Here is a 12,261-nt window from a genome sequence, read left to right as displayed (position 1 = left end):
AACTTATTCAGCCCCATGAGGTCTAAGACAGGCCTGAGTGTCCCATCCTGCTTCAGAACAAGAAAATAGCAGTAATAAGACCCTGCCCTCGGATCTTTGTCCTGTACTTAGGTGATAGCTGACTTCTCCATGAGAGTGAAGATCTCTGTGCACAGGACCTCCCTGTGCTGGTGGTCTGCAATAATGGAAAACGCAGCCACCCTCGTCAGAGGAGGAGTGCTCCAGACCCGTAAATGATACCCCTGGGTCATTGTTAAAACAACCCAGAGCTATGTCTCCAGGGTCTCCCATGCCGCCTGAGGGCTAGGTAAGGCTAGGGGTGATGTTGTGTCAGGACTGAAGCACACACACCCTATCCTCTGGCTGCGGCATGGACTGTGACAGCCAGAGATGGCGCCTGGCCACCCAAAAACTTGCCATAGCCCTGCCAGCCGCTTCACCCTGTTCTCTCATGAGCTTTGGAAGAAGTGAGGATATGCGTTGTAGTTCGGCTATTGGATCCGTACTACACTCCTCATCCAGCTGACCACCTCTTTGAAATCAGAAAGGAGAGGCACAAGGAACAGTGTGGGTCGCCCCCGTTTCATCATCAAAACGTAAGGGGCGGGACCCTAACCAGCTGGCAGGTCAACCCCCAGAGCCAAAGCTGCCCACCCAATAATTTCCTAAAGGAGAGGTGACTGCTGGTCATTCTCCTTTACAGGCACCTGCTGCCCCTCTAAGGCCAAATCATCATTCTCTAAGGGCCCGAGGCCAAGAATGTCTATCTCCTCCTCTGACCCAGGGGAGGAGGGGTTCCTATCCAATCCAGCAGGGCCCAGGAGCAGGGGAGTTCTTATGTGACGGTCCACTCACCCCCTACTGAAACTGTAATAATGGAGGCGAGGAAGCACACTGATTGGCCCCCGACCCCCAGTAACCCACTGCCCCTGACTGAGTCAGGCTTGAATGAGCTGCTATGCCTCCACCGTGCGTAAACAAGACAGCTGGAATACACGAGTATGGCATCCCTCTCAAGTGTTTCACTCCTTATTGTCAAGAATAATAAACAGCATTTAGCTATCCTCGAGAGGGACCCCCGAAGGCCAGCTCTCCAACCCAAACAAAGGTTAGCGGACAAAACACTAAAATTATTAATTTTCCACATCGATTACCCCAGATAGGGATAATTATGATAGAACTACTGGGTAGGGAGATAATCTCGATACAATAGAGAATGAGAGTTGTTTTAGTGTCTTGTGTACAAAGACATAAGGGATGTATTTTTCAGTAAAATTACCTCTATTTATGTTGATTTCTTTTGGTTGGTCGACCATGAAATATCTGAGTTATGTTTTGGAAGGATAACTTTTTTTGGCACAATTTGTTTGCCAAACCTGGGATAGAAGGCAGAGTAGTCTGTTTGGGAACTGAACAGTGAAATAGCACGTACTTTGGACTGATCACTACAGTGTTACTGTAAGTTATTGTAATGGTTGGGCACATGCTTTGCTTTCTAAATACCTTTGGAATCAGACCTGCTCTCTGTTTAATATTGCAAGTGAGAGTGAATAATCATCCTCTGCTATTTCAGGAACTCAACATACTTATAAATTACCAGTCAGACTTCCAAATTGATAGTTTAGTGTATTTTATGACACAGATATCATTACTTGGCTATCATTTTTCCCTTAGAGGGAATTGTGTCCCACAAGTTGATTTAATCTAAATCAAGTCACATTATTTAACATAATCACTGGTTATTATTAATAATTACTAATTATTTCTGATAGCCATTTTGATACTTTGAACTATGAATCCCCGACAATTGGCCACCCATTACAAGGTCTGGTCCCAGCAACATTATGCAAGTGTTCTGACATGCTAAATATCCCTCCCTATGAAGAATAAACTGACTGTGGCATATGTTATAAAATCAGTGCAGTGTCCCCAAATATGTAAGCTTTTGAGTTGTTGAAAAAATTAGTTGTCACCTTTAACACTGAGGCCTCTAGTTTCCCAGACCGGGCGAAGCGGAGGCGCAACGCACCTGTGCTTCACCAACTGGGTGTGGCCAGGCGGATTTTGCAAGTTTGGCACACCATGCACGCTGGCGCAGCTACTCCTCTTTCCTACCTCCGTCCCTCCTACCTGCGCAAGTCAGAAAGAGGAAGGAGAGAAGGCGTGGAGTGGGTTTTACACACATCACACCAATCAAATGAGCCCCCCTCCTCGCCCTTAAATGCGCCGTGCAAAGGTGTAATCAGAGTTTACGCAATTCGCCATGGCAGAAGAGAGCAGCAGCGTCAGACTCATTAGTTTGCAGCTGTGTTAATCAAATCAGGTTGGGTTTCCATTACGTGTGCCAAACGGTGCCAATCCCCTTTGATCTGACATCAGATGTGACGGGACAGTTGATGTAGAGATACATTTATGTGCTGATTGCAGATAGTTGCATTGAATAGTGTTTTTGTGGGTATTTATTGCATTGTTACTGTGCCTGACATTCTGGAAACCCGCCTGTGAGGTTTTGGTGATATGTGTGCATTGTCCACTGGTCAGCCAAATTTCCACTACACCGGCTACGCTCCGCCTGCACTGACAGTAGACCTGGTTTCAGCTGGCGAGCTTTAAGCGCACCTTAGGCGAAGCCTTTTGGCACGAAACTGTCACTGTGCCAAGCTGGATCTGTCGACACCTCCCCCTGCTGCGCCGCAACACCCATCTCAGCGTACCTCGGTCTGCCAAACTACCAAACTGAGCGCGCCTCGGTTTGTGCTGCTCGAAACTAGCTCTGCGCGGGGTTTGCCACCCTGCACCGCGCCGGGAAACTAGAGGCCAACATTAGAAGTTCACCCCTGCTTCCAGTCTTTGTGCTATGCTTGGCTAAATGCACACTGAACCTGAAGGGTACACACACATATAAAACTGATAACACATTTCTAGACAGGTAGATGGCAAAAGCTGCATTTGCTTTAGATTTGGCATTTCATCATGTCATAATATCACATTTAAGTTAAGCGCTTTTATATATAGTATCTGTCTATTTACCGGGTAAGCATGGCTTCCCACTCTGCTGTAGTCCCCTGTAATAATAATAACCCCTCTCTGCTCCCAAACACACTTTGCCCCACAGGAAAAAAACCTGCATCAGTTGATGGGATCCAGCCAAAAATGCTCCCCCCACAAAAATAAACCAAAGTTGCTAGAATGCAGCAGTGGCATCCAAGGGCATCAGAGCTTCTCCCTCTCACTGACAAGCTGTCTGAATTAGGAAATGCTCCTGCGGGCTTCAACAAAGATAAATGACAGCACGGGAGTAGCAGCCCAATCAGCTTTGACAAACAGAGGAGGGTCTCAGGAATATGATTTTTAGGTGGCTGGTCATTAAGCGTCTGCTTTATGACTCTGAAGAGGAGTTTTACTTTCACTGTTATTCGTTATTCCCACTTTGGACCTCATTCATGTCTCCAATAAAACAAAATATCTCATAAAACAGAAAGCAAGTTTTAAATAAACTGGGGGGAAAAAGCAGTGGCATTTTTTCAGAGGTTGATTTGGGGATGTTAGGAGTGTCTACCTGTCCTCTGTAGTCATACCTCAAAAACAACATCAGCATGCCTCAAACACAAACACACACACGTGGCAGCTTGGCAGTCACAATGACCATCTAATTATAGACAGAACATGTAGAAGCCCTCCAGGCTTTCTGAACTCATAGACAAGATGCTTGGTGAAATGGTAGCTTCATCTTGTGTCACGCTGTCAGCCTCAGGCAAACACACCTATCACTCCTCTGCTCTCTCTAAGGTGGGAAGAAAAGCCATCAGTTGTCAGGCCTGCTGTCAGCAGCCAGGGTGATGGTGATGGATCAATCAAAAGCAGACACCTGTTTTTTAGAATGTTAACAGAATTTGATCACATTTTTTGTATTCATATAGTAGTAGGTATTGTAGCAACACGCCTTGAGTGGCAAAGTGTCATTTTTAACCTTTGATATCTCCAGAATAGTCTATACCAAAGGGTGGATTAGACTCTCTTGGTGTCATCTGGACAAACTGTGTGGTAAAAGTTCATAAATCATAATTCATAATATATTACTACCTATCATTTTTTAAAGGTAAACTGTGCAGGAATTGTCAGTTACTGTAAACACAACATTTAAACTTGGCCCCTCCTCCCCACACTGCTTGTACATACACCACAAGCTACTGTACTATTGTAGGAACATCACATTTGTTGTCATGGAAAAGCTGATAATTTGGCAAGCTAACTAAGCTTACTGCATCCACCATCCAACAGAAAACAGGCTAGTTCCAAATTTTGGTGACATTCTTATATAAATACACACATGTAAACAGAACAGACAATATCAGGGTCAGCAAAATGTTTAAGGTCATGTCCATTTCTCGTACCATTAGTCAATAATGTAATAATCCTAATAGGGCTATTAATATGCATACACCACCAACTAGACAGGAGTGTGAATTACTTACAGTGCATTCACACCAGGATAGTCCGGGGGACTCACTTCAATTGGGCAGGGAATGCAGAAAAATTTCACACCTTCATTTCGTTCGGTTCACTTTCACACTGCACTTTTTAAAGCGGACCAAACCACCTGTACAACATTACACAGTTACAACAGCTGCTTGTTTGAGAGCGGTATTGTCTGAAACGACCACTGACAAGGAAGAAGAAAAAGTACGAGGAAGAAGAAAACCCAGCTCATCGATTGGCCAAGACCAAAAACAGAAATCCATCCCCTTCAGCTGGCTTGGTCACCACAAAAACAATGGAGCAACACCAAATTTTTGCAGTCCTGGGGTTTCTGTTTTTACTTTCGTGTTCCAAACTAATTGTTTTTTTTCCTCTGCTTCTCCCGGTTTGCGCTGTTAGCTTTGTTTTTTTCTACCCAAAATGCCCTGTGCTCTACACCACTGCCTATCTTTAGTTCACTTCTTCTCTTTAGTTTGCTGGATAGTCCATTTGCATTTCCCACTGTAAGTGAACCCCAGATTTCAAACGGACCAGGGTTTGCTCATTTGGTCTGCACCACAGTTCAGATGAGCATTCACACCACTCCAAAATAACTGAACTATCCGTGGGAGCGGACCACGGTTCGTTAAATAGCGCCAGTGTGAATGCATCCTCAAAGTCAAGGTAGATCACACTCAGTTTTCCAATCTGTCAAAATAAGCCTTAATTTAAGATTTTTCTGTCATTATTTTAAATACTGCAGTCAGTGACTGAAAATATGCAGTAAGTGTGACTTCATCCTGTATGTACTCCAGTATGTAGGCTACATTTCCACTCAGGAGCTTCACAGTATAACCACAGCTGTCCAGTATTGACCAATGAGGAGCTCCAGTTGAAGGGTAAAAGCTTTGCTTAAGGACACTTTAACTATATCTGAAGCAGCTGGTAGCTGCCTGTACATTATTCCAGTCAGTCTGTAGTCCAGGTCAGTCTATTCTCCTAATTGTAAGAGGAAGTGATGAAGTCAAGCTAAAGGTACAACACATACCATATGACGTCCAGTAATGTCCATAAAAACTAATGACTCTCTAATCAACATTTTATTTTAACCATGACTGACAGATAGCTAAGCTGACCTAACAACACTAACTAAAGAAATTAAAACATAGTGAAGAGATTCCAGCATTTAGAGAAGTAACTCCACAGGAGCACAGGAGAAATAAGCAGTACAGTTGTCAAGTGGTATTTAATGTACAGTGTAGGTTTCCTTTTTTCCACGAGCAACGCAACATAATAAAATAAATCGTGGTAGCACATGGGAAAAGAAGGAAACAACAAAGAATGAAGAGTGAGTTACAAAAACTCAGAAACTCTTCTCACTTTTCAGCTATTTTCCAAGAGGATGAGAAAGCAAGGATAGGATAGGAGAGGAGAGAGTTTATCATTGAGTCCTTGTGAACGTTTGTGCCAAATCTGATGAATTTTTTTCTTCTTGAGGTATCACGTTCATGAGAAAGAGCACAAAACAAGGTTACAGTGACCTTGACCTTCGACCACCAAAATGTAATCAGTTCATCATTGAGTCCAAGTGAACGTTTGAGCCTAACTTGAAGAAAATTTTCGGACAACCTGAAAACATAATGCCTCCAGCCACAGCTGTCAGCGTCATGGAGGCATAATGAAATAGAAACATTTACAATAGAAAGTGTGTAAGTTATGTTCATCAGTTCCTCTAAATTACGATGCCCACTTTGGTAACCAATACTGTAGAGTCCTGTTGATATTAATCGCTCACTAAAGTGCACAATACAACACAACTCCTCCCCTGAGCAGCATTGCCTCATTTGACACCAACAGCACACACTGGACTTGTGGGATGTGCCTCTCTGGTGAGCAAAGGTGATCAGTGATGATGATCAATTAATGCCTTGACACATGTCAATAATGGTGTATTATAATACATCAAAGTGACTGTGATAGGGGCCTGTAAAGGTTAAATAATTTCACATGACTGCACTTCAAGATGCAAGTATATTTATGATCCATTTAACAAATCTAACCCACACTCAGCCTCGAAAAAAGCGTTCTAACTCACTGTTTCAATGTGGTCAATGAATAAGTATTAAACAGAGAGATACCAAATGTAAATAGTGTATGAGAACCACTGAGAGCCATATTGTAGTGCACAGAGTGGAGGCACATCACAAGAAAACTGACTTTCCATCTCCAGACACACATCGCTGTTTCTGTTGGCTGACTGTGCAAATTTGCATGTCATTATTAAAAACAATGAGCCCCTGAATTTGTCTGTTACACAGGCTGAGACTTAAGTGAAAGGGAGGCAGTGTGATGTGACTCTACCTTAGTAGCCCCATTGTGCTTTGATTGTTGCCCACTTATGGTCATTCAGGTAACTAGATTCAAGTCGAGTTCAAACCTTTGAATGCTTGAATTTAATACCAAACTTTAGGAATGTTAATAAAATTTTGTGATGAATAAATTAACCTACAATCACACAATATTACCTGCTGTTGCTATATTTTATGAATGAAATTTAACAATGTGTTTTAATTTTATTTGTTACGATCAATCAAGATCGATAGATCTTCTCAGAGAACCGTGGATCCTTCTCTGATATCTGGTCACACTGTGTGAATGCTGTACTTACGAGAGAGTCCTTTCCAGCCTGCTGCCAGTCGAGCCGATGATCTCCCCCAATGTACAGAACATCTGGCCGAGGAAGTCCTTGACAGAGGACAGGGTACAATTACACAGTTAATACTGCACTAAACAGTCCATTTAGAGGCAATGGGTTATTTGGGGCAGTGAGCAAAGCTGCAGGGTATTGTTACAAACCAAACCACTGATAAAAAACAATCATATTTATTGTTGAGTGTTTCTCTGGGGAAAAAATGGCTAGCTGGTCAGACAGGAAGCCTCTTAGCTTCCTGTGTGGTATTCAGAGAGTAGAGTGCGTGGTCAAGAACAGGCTTTCAGGATCTCAAGTATCTTCCTGAGAGGATTAGCAAACATGAACGTGGTACATCGAGTAAAAAGAGTTGATGCTCAGCACAGTAAGCTACCCAAACTGACAGTGCACCAAATTGACAAATTGTAAATCTAGTTTTTTAATGGTTTTACATCTGTGCAAAGTAGCTGTAGCCTCATCATTTTCTACCACCTAAAACATGTGACACTAGACTTCTGAGCATTTATACCTCCGACTGCGGCAGCGGAAATTATACATTTTGATACATACAGGTAGGCTATATACATAATGCAAAACTCTGTAAAAGTACACCAAAGCATACATTTTCTTTTCGTTTCGTTTCGTTTGAAAACAAAACCATTCATACGGTCAATAAAAAACCATTTTGTTAATAATAAAAAAACATTTTGTTAATAATAAAAAACTAATGTAATCTCAACAGTGGCTGCGCCAGGCAGCAGGACTGCGGCTGAACTGCTTCCAATGTTCATTCAATCATTCATTCGTTCTCCTCTGGCATGGCATTCTGCTCCAGCCAGTGAAAAATGTGTTCTCTACACAATGTTAGTAAATCAGTTTGTACATTTTTTTGCGCGTGCAATGAGTTTGCACACATTTTTATACACGCAAACCTTTAGTAGATCCGGCCCTTAGTGTTTCTTGTTAACCCTTCAATAACTAAGTTTCAGTAACTTGCTTCATACATAAAAATAAAATTAAAAAATTGAGACAGATTGTTTAAAACTTATTTTCTTGTTAGCTCTTGTCTTATGTTAAACCCTTTTCCTTCTCATTATTTCCCCAAGATCATAGGAACCTTACTTTAACAGTTAACTCAATTTGTGTTTCTCAAAAATGGCAAAGTGCCCCTTTAAACTAAAACAAAAACACAAAAGCTTATTGCCCTTTTTACACTAACTTCACCTGGCTGAATAATGGCATATGATGAGGTCTTAAACCTTGAATAGTATTGTAGCTTAACTTCAAAGTTACACTTAAATCAAAAGCACCGGCACGGGCAACAGCACCGGAAGCCCCCCCCCCCCCATATTACATTACTTACGGTCAAAAAGCCTTTCACTCTTCACTTCCACTCATACGGTAGGTAAAATACAGAGAGGGGCCATAGAGAGAAAGATACAGCCTCCAGCAGGCACTCAATTGTGCGCAGCTGTTACTGCCTCACCAGCCCGGTAAAGCCTCGAGCATCCTCGGCAGGCTTCGGGTAGATCCAACAGCACCTAGCAGTAATCCCCACTAACCCTGGCACCGTATTGTAAGAACTCCCCAGTTATAAAAAATTGAAATAAATCAAAAAGCGAGCCAAATTGTAGGCCTATCTGGTTCGCAATCAAACATTTCTAGCGCTGGTGTGTTTTATTTTTTTTCTCAATGCCCCTCCGCGGCTCCGTAGTACACAAACATAAAACAAAAAATAAAGAATCTGAATTTAAACTCAATTTGTCTGACTTACATTTATCTCTTTCATATCATGAATGCATAGATCTATGCTTTTGATGTGATATGCAGCCTGCCTGACAACATAGGCTACAGAGGCCCTGGACCTGCTGCGCTCAGAGGTGGAGCGGCGTTTTGATCAGGTGGGACTCCGCATAGCTGCAGGGCGAGAGCAGGCACTTCTTGAGGCGGCTCAGGGCGGCTAATAGAGCTTAGATAGGGCCCAAAAAATCCAGCCCGACCCGGCCGGAGCCCGTGCACATTATGTCTAGGACGGGATTTTAATTATGACGGGATTTTAATTATGACGGGATTTTAATTATGATTTAAACCCTTAATTTTTCAATAAGTTGGCTGTTTTAATTAAGAGTATTAAACCACAATTCTTGTTATTTGAATGACAGAAATAGGATCTTTATGAATGGCGCAACACGGAAGCATGATTATGTAATAAAACAGGTGTTTATTTTAGGATCCAGGTGGTGAAGGGCTGTGCGCGCACAATGTTCCAACAGGGGACAGCCCTCCATTCCGAAACACCGCCGTTCCGAACCAGCCCCACTCCGAAATTGATTTTCAATCAAGTTTTGGAATTGTATAGCGGAATTTTGCACAGTGGCGACCGGATCTTTGCTCTCAAACCACAAAAAAATGTGATGGCACAACAGTCTCCTTCAGTACATTATTCTATGCTTTCTTTTGATTTTCACATTGGCTAGTCATCCTGTTTGTTTTCTGATTAAATCGGAACCGTTGAAACAAGTTGTAGGAAGCCTCTGCAAGTAATTGGTTGCTGGCAGACACTCTGTGCTGCAATAAAATGGTTAATCAGCAGTGCCGTGCACTGTAGAGCCGATGCGCTGCTGGTTCTGCCGGCCTGAATGGAATATAATGTCTATAGCCTACTGTTATGTGTACAGCCTTTATAGACTGAGCTGAGTAGTGATGCGCTGGTCGACCCGTAACACGCGGGACCCGCAAATGGACCTGTGGGTCGAGCAGCAGTGATCGTCTGTTAAAACATTATTATTATAATCTATTAATCTATAATCTATTACTGTCATGGCATCCGAAGGTACTGATGCGTTGAGCAGGTGACAGTCCGCGGCCGTTTTCAAAACACACTTGTGTCACGCACTCCAAAAGAAACTTGTTGAAACTTTAAACAATAATTTATTGTACAAAACAGGGGAAACAAACGCTGACAAAAATGGTTCCATAATTCATATTAAATTCAAAAGATAACGAAAAAACAGCTAGGCCTATATAAAAATATGTAGTAAAATAAACAAAAAAAAAAAAAGAATATCGAATACCAAATTTTCATAACGAATACCTACCCATAGAAACGAATATTCGAATATCCAAATATCTGGGTACAGCCCTATCCATAAAGGGTTCAAAGTGTTCAGGTTTCATGCAAACACTGTTAAGAAATAAACTGTTTGCTTTTTTCCTCCCAAAATAAAGTTCGTGATTAAATACATTATCTGACTCTTTGTCTTTCTTCACCATCTTTTTAATGAGAGAGGACGAGCGTGTAACTTGCTGCAAGATACTGCTGCTTTCACTAAAACACACTGTTGCCACTGTTGCGCAAGCTCACACTCAACTCAGGCTGTACTTCAATCCCTGATCACTACGCACCTGTAACTAGTCCCTATTATTAAGTGGACATTACACAGGTAGCCACGCCCACACGGTGACAAGCCGCCTGGGCACGGGTGTCAATTTGTTCTTACAAAAGAAACATCTCAGTCTTCCCAGATGTATATATAAACGAAACAGAAAAATGTTCAGTGTCTTTTAATAGAAAACAGAAAATTACTCAGTTTCGGCAAATAGAAAACAAGAAAATATTTGTACCGTTATTTCTTGTACAACACCTTCATCAGGGACCTGACGATGAAGAGTATCACTGGTTGGCAAGGATAATCACTGTTCTCAGAAGAACCGCCGGACGACAACACGTGTGTGCCTGGATGCACCGCACTGTCCTCACGTCCCTTGATCAACAGTCCTCCTTGTGATGTCCTCCCTCCACACACAGCGCTCCCTTGCCGCGGTTTTGACAGGCGAAGCAACTCGACCCAGTAAACCAGCTTGACCAGCGCCACCACTCAAACACAGATGTCACCACCACACTGCAGGCAGTTCGCACTCAGCCAGTGTTGACAGGCGAAGAAGTTGAATTCTCTCCCGACCGAGTTAATTCCTCTCTCTCTGTTCAGCTCAGTCTCTGCATACACTCATGGCCTCTAGCACGACGTAGCAACCAGGCTAACGTTAGCACGACATAGCGGCGGCAGCCTCTTTGCAGAATAATTCTTCCCTTTTCTGCAACGATTACCACGGTTTTGCAACTACACCGGTGTGGGAATACGGCCGATATCTATTTATTTTCTCCTCTATCGCGCTCTGATGCTCTCCTTCCTCTCTCGTCAGAAAACAAACTGGTGCTCTCGCTGAATACAGTGCTCTGATTGGATGACACGAGAGCCTCACTAGCGCTCATTGGATGAATATTACAGTCCATCAAAAGAAGCCCCTTAAAAAAAACAAAAAAAAACAAAAAAAAACACTATAACCACATTATAGTCCATTTTCTCTTTCTGCTACACAATTATGGGTCTACCTGGGGGTGTGTCCGAATATGTTTTATGGATTTTTGATAATTTGTAAAAAAAAAAAACAAAAAAAAAAACAGGTGTAATAGGAGATTGAACAGTCATGAATGCATGTTCCACTGTGGAGATACCTTGATCCAATAGAGCAATCAATTTGTTGTGGACGTTTTTTCATATCAATTATAGGACTGTAGTCCAACTTCCTGTAAAAATTAACATTTGATAGCTGTCTCGTTGGATCTATAGCTATTGGATCATTAACAGAAAAAATATCAGCTTTTGTGGATCATTTTCTACAGCCTCTGGTCCTAACACTACCTTCATATACAAAGGATTCGATGGATTTCATTAACATAATTAAATCTATACAAAGAGTGGAAGATTCACATATACTGGTCACCATGGACATTGAATCCCTTTACACCAATGGGCCATTTGATGGGGGTCTCCTGGCTACTAAGTTGTTTCTGGACAACAGATGTGAATGCACTCCCACAACGCAATGTATACTGGACCTTATTCAGGAAATACTTACCGCTAACTATTTTCTTTATGGTAATGATTTTTTCCTCCAGGTCTCGGGAGTTGCAATGGGGTCCAAGATGTCTCCTAGCTTCCCCTCCTTGTATGTGGGCTTCTTTGAACAAGAACTGATCCTCAATCCACAGCAGAATCCCTACCTCAGATACATCTCACATTGGAAGAGGTATTTGGACAATGTATTTTTTA

At 42.3% G+C, this 12,261-nt stretch overlaps 1 protein-coding gene across 1 annotated transcript in view; it reads right to left on the bottom strand.

Annotated features, from left to right (window-relative positions):
* Positions 1–12,261, bottom strand: part of LOC125885530 (copine-9-like) — a 312,413-nt gene that overhangs the window by 176,793 nt on the left and 123,359 nt on the right. Inside the window, exon 6 of the mRNA XM_049571170.1 lies at positions 7,127–7,203. Within this exon, the coding sequence (XP_049427127.1) occupies positions 7,127–7,203 (77 nt within the window). The remainder of the gene's footprint in view (positions 1–7,126; positions 7,204–12,261) is intronic.

The sequence above is a fragment of the Epinephelus fuscoguttatus genome, linkage group LG1 (assembly GCF_011397635.1).
Source record: "Epinephelus fuscoguttatus linkage group LG1, E.fuscoguttatus.final_Chr_v1".
NCBI lineage: Eukaryota > Metazoa > Chordata > Actinopteri > Perciformes > Serranidae > Epinephelus > Epinephelus fuscoguttatus.
Note: the sequence above shows the minus strand (reverse complement) of the source record. Positions and strands in the feature narration are given on the sequence as shown.